General features: G+C 38.2%; 1 protein-coding gene across 1 annotated transcript; it reads left to right on the top strand.

The window, feature by feature from the left end:
* The first annotated feature begins 887 nt into the window (after positions 1-887).
* Positions 888-23,191, top strand: LOC142397360 (solute carrier family 4 member 11-like). Its single transcript, XM_075480712.1, has 20 exons — positions 888-1,090; positions 6,879-6,929; positions 7,740-7,835; positions 8,193-8,236; positions 10,399-10,618; positions 10,741-10,822; positions 11,002-11,125; positions 11,750-11,959; positions 13,849-13,933; positions 14,013-14,138; positions 14,313-14,426; positions 15,005-15,137; positions 16,451-16,524; positions 16,964-17,237; positions 18,760-18,866; positions 19,137-19,302; positions 19,503-19,676; positions 20,831-21,026; positions 21,902-22,071; positions 22,488-23,191. The coding sequence occupies exons 1-20, from the start codon at positions 1,054-1,056 to the stop codon at positions 22,552-22,554; spliced, it is 2,550 nt and encodes an 849-aa protein (XP_075336827.1). The 5' UTR covers positions 888-1,053; the 3' UTR covers positions 22,555-23,191.
* Positions 23,192-25,801: the final 2,610 nt, after the last annotated feature.

The following is a 25,801-nucleotide window of genomic DNA, read 5'->3' as shown; positions in this document are numbered from 1 at the left end:
CTTCCCATGCCAGGTCATTAGTTTCACTCACGTCACCTGTTTTCATTGTCCCCAGCTGCACTCATTCACCAATCACCCAGTTCAGTATTAAGTTTCCAGGTTTCCCCTTTAATTTTGTGAATTCCTTCTTCGTCTTAACCCTTCATGCCATGCTGCGCCACAACGTCAAAGTTAAGTACGTTTGTTCATGCCTTGCCTAGTCATTTGTTTTTTTTTCCTGGTTTCATGTTTTTGTCCCCACAGTCTAGTTTTTTCCTCTGTCTCAGCCGCGCCGTTGTTAACCTTGTTTTTGTGAATAAACCAAGTTTACTTCTCACCTCTGGAGTCCGCATCCGTGTCCTGCCAAACCAACCATAACTGACAGAATCGAGTTATTGACTGAAGTATGTCAGAGCTCGTAAAGCTCAACTGTATGAATAAAGGTTCAAGACACTGTTCTAACTTTCCCTGTGAAAGACAAATCTACATGTAAATACAACTGATTTTTATGTTATAAAATCAGGATTTTATTCGAGCAGCAGAGTGATAGCCTTTGACTTATCTTCTAAATGGAACAAAAATCTAATTAAAATCATAACTTACAAATAGGCAGTGTAAGTGCAAACACTTCTTTGGGTAAAACACAAAAATCATTTTTAAGGGCAAGAGTTGATGTGTATCTATCTGCATGGAAAGGTTGAAAAACTTTTGGGTCAAATTTGTTAAAATTATTTGACTCATTTAGGTTAAAAATCATTCGTACCCACATCAAATATAATTTCTTTAAAATGAATCGGATTATGTTCCAGTTCGTAGGCACAAGGACCCAGCAGAAACGAACACCCCTCTCACCCTAATGCTTTCTCTTCCTGGCCTCTCTCCTCCCTCCTCCTCCCCCAAACCAATGTGCTCCTGGAGGAGGTGCAGGGAGGTGACTTTACCTCAGTATGAGAGTGCATGGGTGTGTTTGAAATCTATTGAGGAAGGACACCAGTGAGTAAAGGGGAGAGGGGGGAAAGAAAAAGATGATGGGTTGACCTTTGGAAAGCATCTTACCTTGAAAGCCTGGAGAACATGGAAGCCAAAAAAGTCCTCCATTTTGTGCCATCTGGTAAGTTTCACATGGGTGGAGTGGGGTGACGAAGTCTTTCATGGTGAAACTAGAGCCAACTGGGTCAAACGCATTGGAAAGTCTCTTTACAGTATACAAGTCTTTGGATGTGTGTATGTGCTGATAGTTTATACATTTAAAAAAAAAAAAAAAAACTAAAATGTGTTTGACATATTGCTTTGTAAAAGTAAAATAACTTAGTTTTCTGTAAAATATGTCTTTACAGAAGAAGAGAAGGATTCTTTCATTGCTGGGAGAACAAGAGTCTAAAGCAAATGGGTCAATATTTACAATGTAGCAATAAATAGTACACTTGTCTTTCATGAATTTAAAATTCAGCAGCTCTCCTTAAGCACCAGAACAGCAAGGAGAAGTTACAGAAATTTGATTTAAAGTACTTCTTTAACACAACTTTTTTTCTCTGTTGTACAACGTGTAGAACGTGCAAACATTGGATGTCTGGTACACTATTTGATAGATTTTTATAATCAGTTGATCATTAATTATTTTCTTTCTTGCATCAAATGCAAGATTAAAAGCTGCACCATCTTTGTTGTGAGGGTTAGGGTTAATCGATGCCGTTCTTTGTTGTTTCTCCCGGATACAGGTCGTTTAGGCCATTGGCGTTTAGGCCGCAGTCGTTTAGCCCCCCCTGCTGTCGTTTAGGCCAGGCTACCTGAGCAGCTGAAATCTTTATTACTGTACATTCGTTATTATAAGATATAAGTCAGCTCTACTGGTCTGTCTGGGTAGCCTATATATCTATGGTAAATTATTTAATAACCAACTTTAGTGTGGAAACGTTTTTTTTATTTAATAAATGGTGATTTATAAATTCATAAAATTGTGGAAATAATCATCCGCATTGCCACATTCATTGGACAATAATGCTGTATAATACAAATTCGGTTAGCTTAACAATGCTAAATCGCGATCATGCTAACGAGCAGAAACGGACATTTTAAAGAGTGCAAATACACACCAGGAGCAAGAAAACACTATCAGAAAGGTAAGTAACATGTACACATTCATTTCACATCAGTATGAACATAACTTACATCGTCAGTGACTGCCGCACCGGTGTAAACATGTCGAGTGGTGAACGTGAAGAAAGGAAGAGGAACTGCACAAACCGTCTTCAAAATAAAACGCCCACTTCAAATAATAACGAATGTACAATAATAAAGATTTCAGCTGCTCAGGTAGCCTGGCCTAAACGACTCCTATGTTGGCCTAAACGACTGCGGGGGGGCCTAAACGACTGCGGCCTATACGCCAATGGCCTAAACGACCTGCTCCCTTTCTCCCCCATAATTTATATTCTGAAAAAATTTTGATCAGTGTTTATCCTTTTCCCCATTGCAACATCATTCAAGCTAAAATGAAAACAAACATTAATTGCTCCATACTTAATACGAATCAATATTCTGTGCTGTGGCATTAATGGGTTAAAAAGTCCCACTTGGATTTCGGGCCGGGGATTAAGAAGATTATCTGGGAGAACCATTTTCTAATCTGGCAAATTCCAACTCTTATTTAAATCATTCTGTTTCTGACATTGATGATAATATCAGCAATATTAACTGCCATTATTGTTTGGTACAAGATATAGAATTATGAGAAACTATCCACAACATCCCAATCCTTTGTTACTTTATTTTGTGATAATTAGTTTCATGATAAAGCTTACTTCCCTTTGAAATACATCTGTCTGACAGGGATAAGTGCCACATGTCATGAAAACGTCTTTGATGTCTAAGTGAAAAAAAAACTGCAGTCAGATATTCTCTCGGTCTGGAACAGTACATCTGGCGTGACAGTAATTATCGTTGGTCCAGTGGTCATATTCAGTGCATCTGGTAAACAAACATTAGCTTGTCCTTATCGGCAGCCTTTGAGGTGTTGAAGTGGAATGAGCTGTAGTTCCTCCTTCCTGTTATTTGCTTTGTGACAAAGCACATGAACATGTACATTGTGACTGAAAATACACACACTGTTCATGGTAGAGCTGTGAGCATCCGCTCTGGTAAAATTAGGCCTTGACGGAACTTTAACAGATAGGGTAGTTAAATATATTTTCCACAATAACACGAGAATCTCTAAAGTACAAAACTGAACAGTCTGCGTTCATTCACAAACTTGGTGTCCCCTCTAACAGTTTGACCTTGATGAGTTCAGCACAAAGTTCTCAGCTTTGTGCCATTGTGCTTTTGTTTTCCAAAGACCCAACATGGATTCTTCTGTTTCTTGCTCAAGGACACCATCTGGCAATAGTTAGCAGGGAGGAATGAATAAAACATGTATTATGATTTAAGTGTGCCTTATTTGTCGAATGAAATGAACGAAAAGCAAAAATTAAAGGGTACTCTGTGATTGGCTCTGTCTTTTAGTCACTGATCCTGAACAGCTTCAAAATTTAATGTGTGTTCTTTGTTTGCTTATTCAACACACATTCATCAAGTTTGATTAGGTTTTATCTTGTGGTCTTTTTATAACCTCACTGACAAACACTTACTCCTTAGTCTTGCTCCTTAGTTACTGGTGTGTTTTGAGTAAAATGCAGACCTCAATGTGCAACAGCCTCGTGATGATTAGGCTACAATGCTAACATACTGATGTATAGGAAGTATGATTATTACCATGTTCACAATTAAGTTTATTGTGTTCACAGGCTAATGTTTTTGTTAACATTAAAGGTCACAGCCCAGCATCACAAGGAAACATGTAATGGGTCCATTTATACACATATTCAGAACACATAGTGGCACAGTTTATGGTTAGAAATTATGAAATGAATAGCAACCTTTCTCTTAGCTGTATGCTCCATTCAATTGATACTATGATTGCTGCAATCCATGGAAATTGAAACATTTAATTCTTAAATAGTTATATTTATATAACCTTTAACATTTATTTTGTAAAATCTAAACCTTAGCATATCTATTAATTCCAACCCTAAGCATGATTTATTTATTTATTTTTTTTTATATAAGGAGCTTTTTTTTTATATTTGCAAGTGAGAGCAAACCAGAAACTTTAGAGAGCTGTCATCTCTCACACATATAGCATGAGTGTAATGCAATGCACACTCTACCCCCTGCCTTTGCCACACATAAACTTTTAGAAGTAGTGAGAACTACAGACAAAACACAACTGCACTACAAAGCAAAAGCAAGTTTTTAGACCAATCAGGAGGGAAGTTACAAATATCGAGGTCATTCATTTAGTGCCTGACACCATCGGAGCTGTATGTACCATAGCCTGCATAGCTAACATACCAAAGCTGGTCTTGGTTTCCCTGTACACGTCATCATACAGCCACACATAACAGCGACATAGTCACGTAGCAAAACACAAGCCGCTTCTGTGTGTACAGTCGTACAATATTTGAGTCTTTTATTAAACTGCAACATTTCAGTTGTGGACCAATGTAGCTATCATACATTCTATTTTCAGATCAGATTGGAAATAAACACAAAGTACAACTGAGGTTGATGCAAATATATTCAGTGAAGTATGTAGTGGACAGGATGTGAAATACTTTACAAGCAAATGTGAATAAGGTTGTGCACATCATGACAAAATTACACTTGCTAATTTGTAAACACAGATTAACTAACATATAGACTAATTAGGACACTCAAAATTTCCAGATGCAAATAATATTTCACATGTAAATAATCAAAGAAAATCTATTCTTTTAACTGACAAAAAGCTATATTACAGGTCCACAACTTCAGAAAAGAAGATTTGCAGTAACAACACCAGTTTAGTTTTTTTAAATAGATATTTGGCATGGCAGATATTTGATTTATCCTAAAAGGGAAAGCACAGTATTAATGATGACTCCATTTTACTCAGTGGATTGCCTGCTCACTGGGAAAATCAATGAAAAAGTGCAAACATTAATTCCAAGTTCAGGTCAAAAGGTTTGCTGTGAAAAAGGGTTTATTGTGACTTTGTGTTTGCAGTATTAGTTTACTTTATTGTCTGTAAGTATTTACATGTATAAATCTTACAAATCAGGAATAAACATCCTATCATCGCTCCACAGTTTGAAAGGACATAAACCAAGGATCATGGCAGTTATGCAGGCATCTCACTAACAACCAGCAATAGAAAACCTGTGGTGTCATGAGAGGAAAGGTGCTTTGAAAGACTTTACAAACAAGGTCGGAGCAAGAGTGCAGACTATTTTGGTTTTAGTGTCATGGTTGAAGGGCTTCTTGTGGAGAGGTTTTAGCTTAATTTACACTTCAGTTGCTAGAATGCAGCATAAGCACAAGGACCAGAGCTCAACAGGAAAACAACAGGCATGAGCCAATGTAACCCACAGGTTGGCAAAAAGACAGTTGATTACCGTATATTCTGTTACATTCTGTTCTGGCTGAACATTGACAGGTAGAGAAGATATTTTCCTGTAACGATGGCGCTGTCATTTCTTCCAAATTAAGCACAAATGTCACTTCGGTCCATGAGTGGCAGAACGATTCAGTTGTAGTCGGCCTCTATTGTTGATCATACTGATAACATATTGTGAAGAGTATTTACAGGAAAGTTGACCTTTATTTTTACGAGACAAGACTCTGTTATTCTGCATGCAGCCAACTCTGGAACGAATAGCTCATTCCAGAAGCGGTGAGACACCCTGTTGTCTGCGCAGAGTCCTGTGATGTGGAGAAGGCCTGGGAATGTTCTGTCTAATACGCTTTGAGATATAGCCTTGCTCTCAAGCCCCTGGTGCCAAACTCTGCCTGAGGCATTGAAAAACTCATCTGTACAACTGTAGGAGATACACGATCGCCTACACAAACATCAGAAACAGCTTCATCAGATTTTTGTTGTAACTGAGAATGAGGGGATGTTTAAGTTTCTCAACATGGCATTTTTCTTAGCCTCTTCAGTGTTTCTATAACCTACATTCACTCCTAATTTTACAATATTATGTAATACAATTTTAAAGGTATACTTATAACACTGGAAATAAGGATTTAAAAAACTCAGATGTTAGAGGCAGCTGACTAACTAATTTTCAATTTCTGTCCACAAAATCTGTTATCACGTACCATCACAGCAGCTGAAAATGTTGACATTTCTCTGTAGACTAGAGACCTTGACGGTGCATACTTTTTTTTTCATCACTTGTGAATTGAAAGCTACTGTTGCACTGGCCTGAGGCACCTGTGTCAAACAGTCATTTCTAGTTTCACACGGTTTCATCAGCATGTTGTGCTTCATTCAAATGTGTTCAGCATCTCACTGAAAACACCTTTCTGTTTATCTTCATTATTATTTGAAATCTCAGTTTTTATATAAAAGGGGTTGTGCAAAGTCATTAAAAGTAGTCACTATCTTACCTGCAGTAGACAGCAGCATGCTCTCACATTGAATAATCAAGATTCCTGACTGGTATCTGCTCAGAGCTACACAAAACTTGGCCACAGAAGAGCACATCTTTCATAATCTAAAACAACTATGCTCGAACATTTCATGCCGTTCAAGCAAACTCATTTAGTTTAGTAATATATCTATTTATAGTGACTTATACACACACATTTGTTGGCTTTGTCACTATTTTCTCCATGTTGCTACATGTCATTGCGTACATTGTGGCTGGCAACGTTTCCTGCCACTTATCAGCTATGACTAGCAATTCTGCTGGTCAAATCCAAAAAGACCAGCCTGAGACTGTAAAAATGAATGAAAAGCAAGGAAAAGCACAAACACTAATCATTAATTCATGCTCAGCAGGAAGTTTTGTAAACATCTTTTATTTTTACTCCCATAGAGGCTCCATCCAGTGGGAGGGCTAAGAATGGATACGTTTTCCAAGAGATGGGTATGTGGCTGCAGTCACACACTTCATATTTACTGCAATTGTTTCTCTCAACTGAGTTTTGCTCTCTTATCACCTTGATATGATCTACTGTACATTAGATCCAAAATTATTCAGTTTTTTTCATTCAGAATGCTGGAGATCATCAATTCTTTGTGTATGACAATGCTTCCCACAGCTCATTGATGATCCATTTCACATGTCACTGAGCACAGACAGTCCCTTTGCTGTGTGTTAGGTGGTTAATTAATAGGTAAATAACGAGGCAGATGATCTTGGAGTTAATGATGGGGTGAAGGAATAATCTTTGCTCAAAGCTGTGCTTGTGAAGGGTTAATTATCTAATTCTGTGGAAGTTTATTTTTTCCCCTTATAAAACCCGCAATCAAGAAGGCATATTTATCTTCTATACAATGAAGGAATTTACGAGAGGCTGCTGTTGTTATATTGCTGCATGTCTGGTTTAAGGGGGATTTTTTTATTAGGTCTTTCGCTCTCTCCCTCTTGCTGTGTTCTTGTCAACAGATGGCAAAGTGGTGGGAGGGCAAAATAAATTGTCCCTTACTGGAGACACTGTTAATGTGGCTAGCATCTCATCTTAACTTTGATTCAAAGAGCAGTGTTATCTCAACGTGACTATAACGGAGCAGTAACTGAGGCTGTGTAATGACATTTATTATTACCTCTTATTTCATGTGATTCACTCAATTGTTCCATTGTAAAGGGAATTATTTCTGACATAGACACCCCTGCTCAGATGAAACAACATAATCATATGTGAATGAATAGACTGTAACTCTATTGTATCCACAGAGCTGCAAGATGGGGATAAGGAAGATTATGTGCAGGACTCATCCGACCCTAAGAAGGACCAAATATATGACAATGAGATTCCGATCAGTGTTTCAGGTGTGTGTTTAAAGTTGCAAATTGTCCTGTATTTATTGTGAATTTGCATTTGCATTTAATGTAAATAAAGTGCCCATCTGGGGAGTGCAAATTAGGTTATAAATGATATTGCTTTGGATCATTGCAGTGATGTGCTGTTCTATCATGTCCTATACTTGGGTATTCATTATTTTAGATAATTTTACCATGTGAATTTGTTAAATAATATGTGGCTGCAGAGATTCATTGACTCAGACCAAACTAAACACTGTTCTTCAACACGACATACATCCTCAGAAAAATGTATTTGGTGTTCAAGATTTTGAATCTTAACAAAAAATTTTATATTTATTAACTATTGTTTTTGTTGTGGTGCAGATACAGAGGGACCTGGATTTGGGCTTTTAAACACAACAAGAAAAGTAAGATTTAGTTATTTTGCATTTTTATCACTTAATACACAGCTAAGGAAATATTCCATAAGTGCCCAGATGGATGACAGCACTCCCAACTTTACTGTATACACAGCTGCTGTATACATGTGACATGCATTTTAACATAATGCAAATCATTCTAAAATGGCAGCACAAATTAACATTCTACTGATGGATGGGACCCACCCAGACTGGTTAACCTAAGGCAGCAAAGTGGTGATCATGAAAGATTCCCAGAGGGGGGCGGTTCCATTCAACTGCCAGTCAATAACATGCCTCTGTACAACATGGAATCTCCTCTCAGGCATCTTGGTGGATAAGATGAGGAGGGCAATGCTCAATACATAAATAGGACCCTGAGGGGCATTGATGGTAACACACAAGGAGCTAAACACCAGCTATTTTCAAACCTTCTTCAAGAACTCAATCGGGCTGTGGAAGACAACCCTAGAGGCCAGTTCAATGCCAACTGCACTTCTGCACAGCTGCATAGGCCTTAAACCCCTCAGGCACATTATCACAAAGAGTAGCAATGGATTCCAGTTCCGAAGTGAAGCAACCATCAGCCACCTCATACCAAGAATGAGCGAAAAAATCAACTCACTGATGCACCCCACTAGAATATATTACAAGGACATCTGGATTTCATTCAGACTGATAAATGTGGCTTAATGATATTAAAGAGAAGCAAGGTGATCCCAACTGAAATGGTTGAACTACCAGAGGGCACCATAGCAGATGTTTAGGAAAGCTACAAATACCTTGAGATCCCAATGGCAACTATAAGGAGGCTGCAAGGAAGTTACCAACCAAGTACCTACAAAGAGTAAGGCAGGTCCTGAAGAGTCAACTGAATAGGAAGAACAAAGTTCGATACATCAGGAAGATGGCCCCCAGTAATAATCTGCTAAGTGAATATCTCAGGCAGCTGAAACCCAGGGGATAGGAGGAAGCAGAGGAGTAACCATCATGGAAGGATAAGTCTCTGCACGACATGTACCACTGACAGCTTGAAGAAGTGGCTGATATTCAGGTCTTATCAGTCGCTAGAAAAGGCTCGTCTGAAAGACTACAGAAGCACTAATCATAGCAGCTCAAGAGTAGGCCATGAGCACAAGAGCAATAGAGGCCGGGGTCTACCACACCAGACAGGACTCAATGTGCAGGCTGTACAAAGAGGACTCTGAGACAGTCCAGCGCATAGAAGTGGGGTATGATATCCTGGCAGGTACAGCATACACGGAATATTATAACCAAGTGAGAGTAATGATGTACAGGAACAGATGTGCTGAGTATGGTTGGAAGTCCCAAAGTCAAAGTGGGAGATACCTCCAAGGGCTAAGATCCTGTGGGACTAAACAGGGGATGGCTAACCAACCGGACATTGTGATGGTCAACAAACTACAGAAGAAGGCAGTAATGATAGTTGTAGCAATTCCAAGTGACAGCGACATCAATAAGAAGGAACACAAGAAGCTCAAAAAATACCAAGGGCTGCAGGAGGAAGTTAAAAGGATGTGGGAATTGAATGCAGCTGTGGTACCAGTGATAATCGGAGCATCCAGGGCCAAGACCCCCAAACTGGGAGAATGGCTCCAGCAAATCCTGGGAATAACAACAAAAACTACATGTTTTATGATCATTCAAAAATTATTTACCCTGGGATTGTGAGTGATTGAGGTAATTTTGGGCTTCTCAAAAAGCAGAAGTCTGCTTAAACTTGGCAAAACCTCAGACTATGATCTGAATGTGTTTTGCAGCCATCAGGGCCCAAAATCATGCATAAATAAAATCAACTTTTTGTGTGTTCAAACACATACTTACCAACATTTATGCTTAGTGATTCTGACTGTTTGGGAGAAAGAATTAGACTGTAACATTTTAAGAAAGGCCAAAATATTTAGTCCACATGGTTCATCTTTCTGTAGATTATGCATTACACGGGCATTTTCAAATTTATTTACCTACCTGAGGACTGTTCTAAATCTGAAAGTATAAGTAATTATCTGCATTGTAATTGGAGAAATAGGGATTTCAAATACTTTCTTCTGTTTGATATACTGAAAGCTAAATCAAAAGGTCTATCATGAACATTTTATTGGTTTGAAATACACAGTAAATCAATTTCCCCCTCTTTTTGCTCACACCAGTATGTAAAGCCCATGAACTTCCAGGAGGAAGTACGTGCCCACAGAGACCTGGACAGCTTCCTGGCTCAGGCAAGCATAGTCTTGGATGAGAGAGCTACCACTCTGGATGAGGTCCTGAGGCGAATGATGGCTCACATGATGGATGAAGGCCATGGCAGTTGTGATATTGATGAGGTCATGACTTCTCTGTTCACAGATGCAGGAGGGAGAGAGATTAATGGTGAGTGAAGCATGTTTAAAAAAGCACTTGTTATCATTTCATGAGGACAAAAAAAGTCTGCTTGAAAAGTGAGCAGGAAATCTTCCAGAGATTGATCTCTGCATTGTTTTATGCTTTCGCAGTTCATCTTCTGACAGAGACCATTCAGGGCGTGACTGCAACTTCGACCGGCATTCATTACCAGCAATCCTGGCTATGTATTCTGTGAGTTCACCTGCAATTTCTTAGTTCTTCTGGACTCAACCCCTCTCACTAAATAAATAGATTGTCAAAGTATCAAAAGCATCTAAGTTTTCATAGTTGGTTAACTCATTTGACAGAACAGTGAAAAACCCTGAACTCTTCAGTTTCAAATAAAAAAAAATATACTTCTACTAATCCAGGGCCAATGTGAGAAACCTTCAGAGACGCCATGTCTGTATCACCCGCCTGGAGAGACCACAAAACTGGGGAGTCAACTGCTGCGAGGCTCGCTACGTCATCCTCATCCTTGCTCCACCCAGGATGGTAAGACTGATTATTACTCCACAGTTTTTTTTTCTGACTCTGTGCCAAGCTTGTCAAATGTGAAACATTTTCTTTGCCTCCTATTATAGTAAAATGAAAATCAAATCAACAATTTGACAAGGCCTAGGAGCATGCAGTTAACATGCTTAACTATTTTCAGATCACTTGAGAGCAAAACCAACACAGAAATAATTTTCATAAACAGTTGTTCCTCTGTCATCTCTATTGCCATCCTTTCTTTGACAGAAAATAAAAATACCATCCAATGTATAGAGCGATAAATAACCATACGAATAAATGAATAAAAAGGTAGTCTTGTCTGAGATTTTGAAACTGAAGTTTGTTGATGTTGTTGTTAAAGGTCAAATGTAAAGAACTACCATGATTTCTGTGCTGCCAAAGGTAGTTTACTATCAAAAATGGATAATTAGCAGAGTGTTCGTAATTTGCAATAGCTGCAATACCCTGCAGCGGAGGGGCTGGTGAACAGGAGCCAGGATACAGCCTGGACAGGTCACCAGTCTCTCACAGGGCTAACACAGATGCATGATCAGGCATGCACACACAGCCAGTTTAGAATAACAACTAGTCTAATCGCTCCACTTTCTGATTTATGTTTTTCAGAAAAGCACCAAGACAGCGATTGAACTGAGTAGAACATTTGCTACAATGTTCTCTGACATTTCCTTCAGACAGAAGCTTTTGGAGGCCAAAACCCAGGAGGAGTTTAAGCAGGAGCTGGTCTGCCAGCGACATCAGCTCTCCATAGTCACCGAGAAGGCAGTTGTGGAGGAAGTGGATTACTCAGATCCACGTAAAGGAAAAGATCTCCAGGTGTGAATTAAGAGCCAAAAAGACATAAACCAGACAGTTCTATGTTGTAATCAGTGCAGAATTTACTGATATACGTGGCTATATGACTAACAGGGTGAATGATAGATGCCAAAAAGCATTAACCGAGAAAAGCAATTGGAAACATAAATCTATTTGATAGAGCATGCTCACTTGTAAAAACATTTACACTCTCTACTGACTGTTATGTCTCTCCAGATGTGGAGACCACCCTTATGTTTTCTCACTCTACCCAGGCACATAAAGATGAGGTGCAGTAAAGTAGTTGAGCCAGATTATCTGAGTATCCTGTTTCCACACTCTATTAGCCAGGCCTGAGGAATGAGAAGCAGCTGGGCAACAGACTGAAAAAGCTGCCAAGCCTTCCATGGAGCTGACGGCAGAATGTGTGCAGCCCCGTGTCATGATAAAGTATTTCATTATGCCCCGTTTTTAGATTAAGAGGAAATGTGTGAGTGCAGCAGGGGGTTGAAGAAGAGAGAACACACAAATGCACAAATGCTGAGAGAGACAGCATGTGTTTGGCTTGTAAAAGATTGCAGTTAACAACAGGCTGTGGTTACACCTGATGTCCTGATTCGGATGAAAACAGCACTTAAGTGAAGGTTTGCTGCTGCCAAACTAGCCTTTTAATATGTTCTTCAATTCCAAAATTGTAAACTACAAAAGCAAACAAGGTGCGTCTGTGTCTTAAATTTGAGAAACGTTTTATTTTTGTTTCTCTCTGTCAACACCACCCATCATCCAGCCAGCAAATGAAAGAAAATCAATGCATTTCCTGTAATCTTTCCAAATTCTTGTAAGAAAAAAAATGTCATAAGGGCATCTTCAGATCACCATGAAATGGGGGGAAAGGGAGCCACAGTCAATTCAGTGAGAGTCTGAAGTTTCAGCTCACCTCGTACTTTACTCCAACAAAAGAAAAAAATAAGAAAATGAACATGTGAAGAACTCGATTACCGTAGTTTTGGAAGTAAATTGATGCTTTATAGTTTTTCAGCTGTCAGCAGTTATTTTTTATGTTTTTTTTCTTTCGTAATGAGCAAATGGTTTTTCATGGCTGACAGGTCTGGACTGCAGGCAGGGCAGTTTGGCACCAAACTCTTTTACTGCAGAGCAATGGTTAAATGTAACCAAAATGTGGTTTAACAGTTTTCACGAAACACGCAAGCCTTCCCTGAAAAATACATCATCTGGATGGCAGCATATGTTGCTCCAAAACATCGATATGGTATATCATTCTTCGTTAATGGTGCCTTCACAGATGTGTAAGTTACCCTGTGAACTGATGCATCCACATATCATCATGGATATAGGATTTTTAATTATGTGTTGACAACAAGATAGGTAGTCTATGTCCTCTTTAGCCCAGGAGATGCAGCATTTACAGACTTTTGCTCAGAGACAGTGGCAGAATATTTGGATCTGTGCATGGTTTTTCTGTTTAAGCTTGCATCTCTTGATGCAGGGATGGTTTTCATTGTGTTTCTGACCTCAATTAGTGATTTTTAACAACAGACTCATCACCATTTTTAAAGCAGTGTCACCTGAAAGCCCAAAGATCAAAGCTATTCATTAGTGGTGTTCAGCTTTGTCATTGTCATCAGATTCTCAGACATCTTTTAATAATATTGTTTTCTGTTTTCTATGAAGCCTCAAAATCTTTTCCAATCATGTTATTGACCTTTTGCAGGTTAAGATGTTCAGTTGTGAGATATTTGAACAGGCTTTTTTTCTTTTTTTGCCAAGGCAGAACAACAAGAACTATTGTCTATCAAGTCATAACACGAAAGTAACCAATCATTTTACTCTGAGCTAAGCTTTCATTTTGGCTGGAGCCTCCTATGTCCTAACAGTCTTCCTCTTCACAGTGCAGAGATTTCTTCAAAGCTGGCAAAGGGGTTTATGATGACCTCCGTCGTAGACTGCCTCTCTACCCCTCAGACTACACAGATGGTACTAACAATTTTTCTTGTAAATATCCGCTTTGTTTGAGGTTTTTATATCTTTTATAACGTTGTAACAATTCATGAAGGTTTAACTGGGAAGGACCGCTGTCTGCTGAAGTACACCACCACTGCCATCTTCCTCTACATTGCCATTCTACTTCCTGCCATTGCCTTTGGCTCGTTGAATGATGAAAGCACAAGAGGAGAAATAGGTATTCATCTTGTCTTTATTATCTTTATATCATATCCAACCCCTTCATATTTGAAAAACTTTTATTGTTATTAAGTGTGCAGCAGAGAAAAAAAAACGTGCAATGCATGTAGGTGCATGCAGGTTTCATGAACAATGCAAGCGCCAACTTTTTGTTGATTCTGGGTGTTGGCAGATGTTCAGAAGACTATCGTTGGTCAAAGTATTGGAGGAGTGATCTATTCTCTGTTTGCTGGCTCACCACTTGTCATTCCACTGACCACTGCGCCACTGGCCATCTTCATAAGTGGTGTGTATTGTGTGCTACTATTTAATAAAAAAAACCTTTGGAGTCTGTAATATGAATGTCTGAGAAGGCAGTGGAGGCTGCTTTTGCAGACCTATAATAAGATTGGTAAATCTCACAAAAAAAAGGTAAATTTACGTAAAAGATTATTTCTATGCGTGATTCACTTGCTGAAAAATCAATAAAACATGCAGACGCCTAAGGGTTTAAAAAAAGGAAGTGGTATTCACCCTATATTCACATTAACGCTAAAAATAAATGTTATAAGTGTATGGCAGTCAGTTGAATTTGTCCAAAAAGAACAGATATGTGATACATAGAAAATGAGGCAGAAAGCTCAAGAAGAACTCTGTCACCACTTCTACTACATCGTATGCACTGCATGTCTCAGCCTCACTGCTTTGTTTAAAAACATATTCAGCCACTGCAGACAGTAAACAGGAATGGCAACCGACAGTTACAAAGTGCAGTAATATCCAGAATAACTCATACGAAAAGGTTTTTCTCAAAGCAGTTACACGGTAGAATTTCTGTGAACATGAAAAATATTTATGAGTGTGTGTCTCATGTATGATTTGCAGTTATCAGGGGTATCTGTGATGACTATGACCTCGACTTTGATACTTTCTATGCCTGCATCGGTTTATGGAACAGTTTGTTCCTCATTCTTGGAGGCTTATTTAATGTCAGCCTGCTGATGAAACTCTTCAAACGGTAAATACACAACAAGATTCTCTCTATGACACATTGCAGACCCATGCTTTTGATATACAGTATCATGCAAAAGTCTTGAGCCACCCCTCATTTGTTTTTAAATATTGGAAAATGGGGAATTTTCCCACAGTTTACTGAGACATGCAATGTCATATGCAATATGAAATTCAGTGTATAAGGCAAAAACAGTATTGAAAAGTCATGATTTGGTATGCATCTTTATTATTCAACACAGCTTGAAGCTCTTAGACAAGCTTTCTTGTAATTTCTTTAAGTAGTCTTCAGGAATAGTTCTCCAGGCTTCTTGGAGGACATTTTAAAGCTCTTCTTTGGATGTTGGCTGCTTTTTGTTCCATTCTCTGTCAAAATCATCCCACACTGTTTCCATAATGTTGAGGTCCTGGCTCTTGGGGAGGATTCATCACTCCTGAAGATCTATTCTGTCCAGTTCTTGAGTCATTTGGCATACCTCAGCCTTTTCTCCCTATTCTCTAATGGCTTCTTGACAGCCACCCTTCCATGGAGACCATTTCTGATGAGGCTTCAGTGAACAGTAGATCTATCAACTAAAAGGCCAGATGCATCTCTCAGGTCCTGTGTCATGTCTTTGCAGGATTTTTTCCTATTACTTAAGGACATCACTTTCAGATTCTGCTCATATACTGTAAATTGTTTTTTTAAGCCAGACACTTCTTCTTTTGTCTTCAACTTGTTCGGTTTCTTCAGATCTTTTAAGACCACACTGCACACCATGCTAAAATATATAGTTCACTGGGAGTCACCCTGTTGGTACAAAAATATAATTTGATGTCTGTCAAACAGTGTTGTCTTTCGTATTTTTTCATATAGAACAAAATAAATGGAACAAACATTGCACCTTTGCAACATGTAGCTAGAAATAAAGTCTCTAAAGATACAATTAACAATTGATTCTTTGCCAATTTGTGACTTAAAAAGAAAAAAATAGCACACACACCAGGTACAAGGACTGGACTAAATATGGCTTAAAAGCAGTCAATTTCCAAAGAAAAACTTTAAAGATCTTTGAAAGCATGGAGAACTATTGCTCAAGACCGCTTTAAAAAATTCAAATGAAAGTCTGGCTGCTTGAAGCAAACGGCAAAGAAATGAGGGGTGGCCTAATGACTTTTGCACAGTAGTACTATCAAAAATAAAAGACAAACTCATGTGGAGTCAGTGCACTGAACTGAAATCTCATGCCAATTCTGCCACAGCTTTGCCTTGAATGGTATATTATGTCTGTGTGTATAAAAATAATTGTAAGGTCACACTATGTTTCTTATATCTCACAGCTCCACGGAAGAAGTCATTGCATTATTCATCTCCATAGCATTTGTTGGGGACGCAGTGAAAGGCACTGTCAAAAGTGAGTCTAACCAAAGTACAGATTGCATTGAACATGCTGTGAATACCTGTGTTATGTGTAATGTAGCTCAGCAGGTATATGTAACCATAATGGGGTGTAGAGAGTGAAGACAATCATCAAATCAAAACTCTTCCTGTCTTCACAGTTCTTTATAAGGGTCTATCACAAGTCAGGACACAAACTTAGACAGACTTATTTTCTACTAAGCTTTAGGCTGTTGCACTTTTCTACCAAATAAAAAATAAATCTTTGAATGATTAATAAACTAAGAATTCAAATTGTTCAGGGACTTGACTTTTTGTCTAGACTCGACAGGATGGTCCTGTTAATTTTGTCTTTAAAATGGGAAACAAAAATGGAAATGGTCACTTATGGTCTTGTCATATGTCTTCAATATCATCCTTTACTTTCTCTATCCTCTATCCTCTATCCTCCCCAGTTTTTGAACACTTCTACCACGGACCCACACTGACGACCACAAACAGCACGGTAGTTCTCCAGCAAATTAATGAGATTCTAGAGAAGGCTAATAACCAGACAACAAACATGCTCGAGCATCGAAGTAGGAACGTGTCACTACTTGCTGAGGAGCACGGGTTAGTCTTCCTGCCGGAGTCGTTGGTGGAATGCTCGAGAGAAAGGCCCATCCTCTGTCTGCTGCTGATGTTGGGGACTTTGTGGCTTGGTTACACCCTTTACCTTATCAAGAGAAGGTACAGTTTGGCCAATTGTTGGTAAATTTTTATGAGGTTTGAGTGATTCAGTTTACTCCACTTTAATACTCATTAACAAGTCAATGTGTCTCAGTCGGTCAGTTATAGAAACTTAACCAGACAATAAGCCAAAGTGTCCAGATAAGCCAAAAGATATAAAATAAGCAACTTAAAGGTCAGACTACTTTAAACATACTGTAAATATTTGTATCATAGGCAATTATCATTAACATAGTTTTACTAACTGTTCTATTTGCAATACTACTCAATAAAAAAACAAGGGGTTTGTAATTCAAATGTGATACAAGCTCTTTAAACACCAGTGTCAAATAATGTCAGAGCTGCTCTAAGGGAACTGAAATAGAAGGAAAAATAGCACTGATGTTTGCATCAAAACTACTCATACTACCATATGAAAAATAAAACTCTCAACAATAATATCGCACAAGTAGCTGTTATGATAAGTCAAGATGGAGCCTGTTTTACATTAAATATTCAAAAAACTGCAAAGTAACCCTTGAGTAAAGAGAGCAATATTTTTTATAGACAGTGATATATTTGATGTTGGAAGGTAGATGTAATGTGAGGTGTAGTTTTTGTCCAATCCAGAGGAAATTATTGTTATTTATTTATCTAACAGCTGTGCCATACATATCAAGATGGAAGCTTATTCTGAGCTACTTAGTAAGAAGATTTTTTTTTTCCACAAAGTCAGACCATCATTGTAATGGTGCCTACATGTTGATTTGGAATATCTTTCCATTACAAGTTTGCTTGACACTCTAGTAGAAAAAAAAAATTCCTGTGAATACTTATTCTTGACATTTATCATTCAGATCCAGATGAATAAAATAGAGGGGCGGTTGTGACGGGTTGACAGCGCAATAAAAATTGTTATGTGATAAAGAATAGACATCTACAATCTCCTATTACGATTGTTTAATTTGAATAATGTCAAGAATTTGAACTTGCAATTATCCAACCTCCAGATTTCTGAAAGTAATACATATAAGTGCACAGTGGCTGGATGATGCCTAATTTTTATATTTCTATAGAATTTTTTCTAATGTAAGTAGTTAGCTGGGGAGGTTTCATGGTGATATCATATAAAAAACAAACCATATCCACCTTCAGTGTCTCCTCTGCAGGTGAAGTAATAAACATTTAGTACATCTTTAATCTGATCTTCTGAATGCAGGAGTTCCACTCCTGCAAACAGTACCTACAGAATGACGCACTTATTAAAACCTCCACAGGACGGAAAGTCACACCTCGGGAGCCATGCAGGAGACTCAAACTTATAAAATAATTTTCCTCGGCTGCAGTAATACAGTTTAATACATAAAACAGACAAACCAACTTATTTGAAAATGTCATTGTTCCCTTCAGTGGCAAACTTTAAGGAGCAGACATGAATTTGTTCCATTTTAAACTGAAAGAGTAACTACAGCTGTAACACTGAAGAGTTTATCACATCAGCGCTGTGAAAAACTGAAACATGCATTGCTTCTTTTCCTTACAGCCCGTATCTGAATGACAAAATCAGAGAGGTGGTGTCTGACTGTGCTTTGCCTGTCTCTGTGGTGATATTCTCCTTTATTGGCTCCTACCTTTTCATTGATATACAGCGTGAGTACAGATCCTTCAGACTGATAGAAGAGTACCCCTTGAGATTTGAAGTAACAACCTAGGCAGACAACACCTTTTTCTGATCCCGTGCTTCTGTGGCTGCTGATTCCTGCCAAAGACAGGAAATGTAATGTTTGTAAAAGACAGCTTCCAAGCAGGAAAGGCTCCCCCTCAGACATTTATTCATAACTTTCATTGCAAGTTTTATGTTTATACTCTTCTTTGCAAATGTGTGTAATATCTTCACGACAAATCTCTTACTCCTCTTAGTTCCTGTATTCAATGTCCATGATGGTCCGATCTTCAAGTACCCTCCATTTGAAAAGCTGACAGGAATGAATGCACTGAGTGCAGTCGGGCTGGGATTTCTCCTTGCACTGCTCATCTTTATTGACCAGAACATCGTCATCTCACTCACACATGTACCAGAACACAAGTAAGACCCCATTTTTTTTTAATTGAAAATACCAAACCGTGACAATGAACTTAAAATAAGTAAAAAACGTTTGTATTTCAATGCATTTTTTTATTGTCAAAGAAGATTAAATGGTTGCTCCTGCTTGAGAACAGAGTGATGCTGCTCCGACCCTGACAAACCACTTGAAACTTGTGTGTGTCTGCATACATTTGCACCAGGTTGTTAAAAGGCACAGCGTTCCACTGGGACTTAATGCTGACCGGCTTCATTAACATCCTCATGTCCTGTCTGGGGTTGCCATGGATGCACGCTGCCTTCCCACATTCTTCCCTACACGCCCGTCAACTTGCCAAAGTAGAACAGCACGTAGAGAACGGACACCTCTACTCGACGTGAGTAAAGTTAAAATGAGGACAAAATGCAGGCAGTCGAAAGTCTTTTAACTCTCTGTGTGAGGAAATATATCGCCCTGCTCAAGTAAGTCTTATGGGTGATTATTTTCGGCAGAGATTTCAAAACTAATTGCTAAAACATATAAACACGATTTATGAAAAACCTGTTGAGCTTAGATACAGTTTGGAGAACAAGTACTTAGTTCTCAAGGACTTTTAGACATCAAATACTTTAGATATCCATTTAATTTTGATCCACTGATGTGGGATTAAAGGCTCATCTTGCTAAACAACCTTGGAGATTATTATATTATATTTAGTTTATTCCAATGCATGTCAGGTAGAGCCTTTTTGTCTTTATATGATATGTATGGTTCCTTATTAGTTAATAGTAGAAAGCTCCCATATTGCATGGACATACAATTTACACTCAAAAAAATACTTCACAACAGTCAGAGGTGCATCATGGATGCAGTAAAACAGCTCCTTATGTAACATTTGCTAGGTGTGAGAACTAGTCCTTTTCTAGCTTACTGAGCAGACAAGTCCCGTCTCATATGTTAAAGACAGAAATACGGTGAAAGCACAAAAGGTACCCCCAACCAAAATACATTTAATTGAAAGTTGCGCTTTGTGTCTGGCAGATAGAATGCACTTTTTGTTTCATACATTCTGTAATATGATGAAGAAAAATATGAACATTTTTGTCTGAAAAGTAATGGAAGTAAATGTAAACATATGGTAGTGTTTAATAAATTACTTTTTTATCTTTAACTAAACTTGACAATTTCATCTGAATTTATCATTGCTCAAGTATTAACTTTTGTAATTACCATTTCCTTTCTTATTTGAATTTATTTGGGAAAAAACAAAACATAAATGCCAATGATTCCCAATCTGGGATATCTTCACGATAATTTAAGGTAGATCAGTCATATAGTATATTGTCTTCCTGTTCTTTGTTTTTTCAATGAAAAATGGATACTTTCACAAATCCTTTAAATCCAAGATGGAAAAAAATATTCCTCTTTGGTTGTACTTAGTTTTCACGTGTCCCAAGTTGTAAAACATTGATTAAGATAAACACATGGGTTTTTGTCAGATGAGACACACTTAATGGGTTCATTTAAATACTTCCCTTTGTCTCCTAATAGGATCGTCAGTGTGAAGGAGACACGTCTAACCTCACTAGTGGCCAACATCCTGATTGGCCTGTCTACGTTCATGCTGCCCATTCCTCTGCAGTGGATCCCCAAGCCTGTCCTCTACGGCCTCTTCCTTTACGTCGCAGCCACGTCGCTCGATGGGAATCAGATGGTGGACCGCATGACCCTGCTGTTAAAGGAACAGGTGAGCAGGAATAACGTGTAGAGTCTAAGGTTTGCTAAATTGAACCGTTTCACAACTTTCAGTATGCATGACGACCCATTTATATCCCAATTTCCCACCTGCTGAGGAATTCATTTTCGTGTGGTGGCATTAGCAAATGCTAACCACTGGTTTGATGAAAAAATAACAAAACCAAAATTTATAATCCCTTTGCTGCCAAGACAAACATAACTACTAAGTGTGGTGTTAAAACTAGAACTTTTTATTTGTAAAGAAAATTAATATAAACTTTCATTTTGTAAGCAGATATATTGCCAAAACAAGAAACTTTTACAATATAAGTTAATTTATCTTGTTATACCGTAACATTTTGTTTTAACAAGGTATATTGAGTTTGTTACAAAACTGTGAGGTGGCCGTGGCTCAGTGGTTAGAGTCGGTCGTCCAATAACCGGAAGGTTGGCGGTTGGATTCCCACTCTCGCTACTCAAAAAAGATTGGTGGAACTGACAGCTGGAGGGGTGTCAGTCCACCTCCTTGTCACGGCTGAGGTGCCCTTGAGCAAGGCACCATACCCCCCATGCTCCCCGGGCGCTTCATGGCTGCCCACCGCTCCAGGTTGGCATCTGTCTCTGAGTGTGTGACCCTGTGCATGTGCATGTGTGTGTCAGCAGGTGCCAACCTGGATGGGTTAAAAGCGGAGGACAAATTTCGTGTGTATGCATGTATGCATGACCAATAAATCAGATCTTTAATGAAACAGCCGTTTGTCAATTCTATGTTCTGGAGAATGTTTTTAATTTCAACATATTTGCATCATTCTCTTCTTATATAATCAAAACTCAATGTCACAAAACAGCATTTTGACCATATGATGCGCACTCTTGTCTGTCTAGACCTCTTATCCTCCCACCCACTACATTCGTCGTGTGCCTCAGAGGAAGGTGCACTACTTCACAGCGCTGCAGATGATCCAGCTCATCATCCTGTGTGCGTTTGGGATGTATCCTCTGCCTTATATGAAGATGGTCTTCCCACTTCTGATGATCCTACTGGTCCCTGTTAGGTGAGATAACCCTGGCCAACAGGGGGCAGAGTGGGACCACAGAAACCTGCTTCTGTTCAGGCAGGTTGTTTTCAGGATACATTCAGTGTTGATTTTACACTTGAATATCAGTTCACAAGTCACAGTCACAGTGGTTGTGTTAGAAGTTTTGAGATAATTTTAATCGAAAGCCTGTGTGTTGCCTGTTTTTAAGAGCTGGATTCAGCTGGAAGCTATCTTTGATTCAGCTACATTACTTTGAAAATAAAAAGACAGAAATCAGTGTCTTGCAGAGGCTATATTCACTTTTAAAACTCAGACTAAATGCTAATGTTCTTGCTCTATTGTTCAAAACTTGAGAATTTGCTTTTTCTAAATGTTAAGAAGCAGTTTCCACATAAACAGTATCTGTAATTTTGTTCTGTGTTTTATCTCAGGACCAGCTTGCTTCCCAGAGTGATCGAATCCAAGTATTTGGACATCATGGATTCTCAGTACATATAGAACAACAACTGAGCACCTTTGTGAAAAGTTGGAAGACAGAAGGGAACAGATTCAAGACTCAGTGACTGTGTCAGTCAAATGCAATGGATTTGGACCGCAAATCGAGCACTTGCTGGTGACTGGGTGACCATTTGCAGCCTTCATTTGCTTAGTTGTGGTTCAATACAGATTCACTGCAACTGTAGGTGGCTTTATTATGTAACATTTAAACATCTTTAATGTTTATACCACTAGGAATTAGGAGGAATTTCTCCCACAGACAAGCCTGTCTTGTGCTTGTAATGGGCAGATATCTGAGTTGATGACATTTTATGTATTACTTAAAAAACTTTGATCATTCATTTTATTCAGGCATTAAGTTGTTTAAGAAAGAACCAGCTAGGTTTAAAATGAGATTTTGATAAAATTTCAGTGGAAGTATATATATATCACGGTAGAAAAATGTATGAAAAGTGATTTTCCAATTAGAAAACACTCCAGTCAGGTCTAAAAGGATACGTTTCAGTCATTTAGTTTTAAACAACTGCTTCTTACACTTGAGAAGTTACATAGCGTACTTTCTGTTATTATAAAGGCTCACTGGTTCATTGTTTTGTTGGGGTTAAATCAAACTGCTCTGAAACAAATAAAATGTTTTTTTGAGGGACTCAATGAGCACTTCTCATTTATAAACCTGCTCTGATATAGATTTTTAAAGAAACATATTTACAGTACACATCTTTTCTCCATTGGACAATTGGTAAGTCTCTCAAATACTATAACACATCAACACTTCATTTACAGTGACGAGGACTTCTTTAAAGCCACCGGAGCTAATAAATGCTCCAATAGAGGGCAGTAGAGGTTCATAACCAACATGTTGTGACATTACACATGGCTGATGAAATGCACCCATCACAGTGTTACAGAGAAAAAGATAAATTCATATTATCCCTCATCTCGTGAAACAAACAGTGACAATGAAGTTATGATTGAACAGATATGAAGCATGAGTAGTTTCCCAAAGGTCACCACCTTTACATGATCAGTCAGGTAATTTAGTTTAATTTTCTTCTTGCAAAATACCTTTTGTCAACCAACAAACAGCTTTATTAGATGGATTTTACAGCTATGTCTGTTCAGAAATTGTCATTCTATCGTTAATGCCTTAATCCTTTAAAATCAACACAGAGAAAGGTAAAGGGAAATGTGTCATTTTATAGTTCCTTGAGGCAAAAATAATCAAAATCAAAGGTGTCGTTTTTTTTTTAATTTCCTTTTATTTTGGCCCCAAACAGTTGGGGTGATGCTCTTTGGTAAAAGTATAACATTTGAAAAACTAATGCTACAACATACAATTTCTTTTAACATTACAAACATAAAATGAGAGGTAGAGTTGGCTTAGATAGATTTACTTCCAAAATGATATAATATAGTCATGAAAATGCTCCAACATATCATAGAGTAGGACATTAAAGCTTAAGTGTTACACTGTTCCTGTTTTCTGCTAAGGTATTAACTGTCTGTACTGAATTCTTGAAATGCACATATAATCATCACAGGAATAACATTGTTTTCTTTTGTTTAAAGAAAGTATAAGAATCTCCTTTTCAAACTGCCCAAATACAGAAGAAGAGATTTGTTTATTATTTTCATTAAAATGCATTGACTCAAAATTCAGTTGCTCAATGAGAAAAAGTTTTCTCTTTGCAAAGTCAAGACTTTGAAGCAGACCTGGAAGCCACTGTGAATGTTATGTGACAGTCAATAATAAAGGAACCTTGTCCTCATTCTTAATCATAATTTAAAGGTACCAATTGTTAAATATAAACATAAACAGGACGGTGTTACTTGTGAATCATTTTTAAATCCTGTTTTGAGCAAAAGGAAAACTTGTTGAATGATGTGGCTGAGAACTCTGAATGTGATGCTACCATCATGTTTCAAAAACATGGAACTGGGGCATGTTTAAGTTGCATCATCCTTTCTTTTTACTGTCTTATTTCAAAGTTAAATGTTTACACTCTTGTAATATAGACAAGGTGGGAGAAAAAACAAGCTTGGCATAGTGCTTTTAAAAATGGGAACGGTTTTACATTGACAACAGTGCTGGAATTTTTCTTCAAAAGCTTGAGTTCTAGCTTGTATTTTTCGATGCAGCGATAAACAGTTTCACTGAGACCATGTTGGGATTTCCACCACAGAATGATGTCTGCTTTTAATGTTCCAACTGAATCATTAATCATCTTTTAGCATTTCACATTGGATAACATTCTGGATCTGTTTGCCCAGAGTATAGCAAACCCCTCCCCACCTTTATTTCTGGAAGACTAAACCCTTTGGGCTTTATTTTTTGTGCTTAATCATTTAACAGAGCTGTGACAGTAAACACGATTTGTTGGGAGATGCTCAGCCAGATTGTATTTGATCACTTTTTCTCACCAATATTCATGAACCAAGGTGCTAACTAATTTTGAAATGAGGATAAATTACTTTAGAATTATATAATTTCTGAGTTATAACAATAGATACATTGTTTTTGTGTGAATTACAGTTAAATATGGGTTTATATTACTTGCTATTCTTTGCAACAGAAACAGAAATCAATCATAACATCCATTTTCTTTTTACGACTTTTCATATCATGCCATTTTAAATTTTTTCTGTCCCAGAGAGTATCAAGGCTGAAAGCAGATCTTGATTAGTCCTATGTGAACAGTGCATCGAGCCAGCTCTGGGCTCAAGTGTTAAATACAGCCAATCTAAGTTATACATTCAAAGAGATTGGATCTTTTAAGGTGATTTGAATCCTGTGGTACCACAGCTATATATTAACCTCTTGGTCACCATTGAGATTCTGTCAATTAATTTGCCATTACAACTATTTGAAATATCATCAGCCTGCCAGCTATACAGAGCACCTCTTCCTGATCTGAGATGTCTAATGAATATATTGTGTTCTTGTCCAGACAGGTATAGCCCAGAATTTCCATTACTCCTTCCCCCCACATTTCTAATACCCTTTCAGTTCCTGTACTGTCTTGTGTACCTGTTGTCTCCTCCACATTGCAGATGTGTCACCTGCAGAGACTATCTGCTCCTGATACCCTGGTAAGTCACATAATTTCCTGCATTTCATCAGACTGGCTCCTACACCGGTCAGCTCCTGTCTTAAAGTGCATGGCAGCAGAGAAAAATGAGCCTCCACCTCACAGACAACCTAACCAGCTGCAGCTCATGATTATTTACCTGCATGTGTCGACAGGCA

This window comes from Odontesthes bonariensis, chromosome 13 (genome assembly GCF_027942865.1).
Source record: "Odontesthes bonariensis isolate fOdoBon6 chromosome 13, fOdoBon6.hap1, whole genome shotgun sequence".
Classification (NCBI taxonomy): Eukaryota; Metazoa; Chordata; class Actinopteri; order Atheriniformes; family Atherinopsidae; genus Odontesthes; species Odontesthes bonariensis.
The sequence above is the reverse complement of the archived record's forward strand: the minus strand, read 5'-3'. Positions and strand labels throughout refer to the sequence as shown.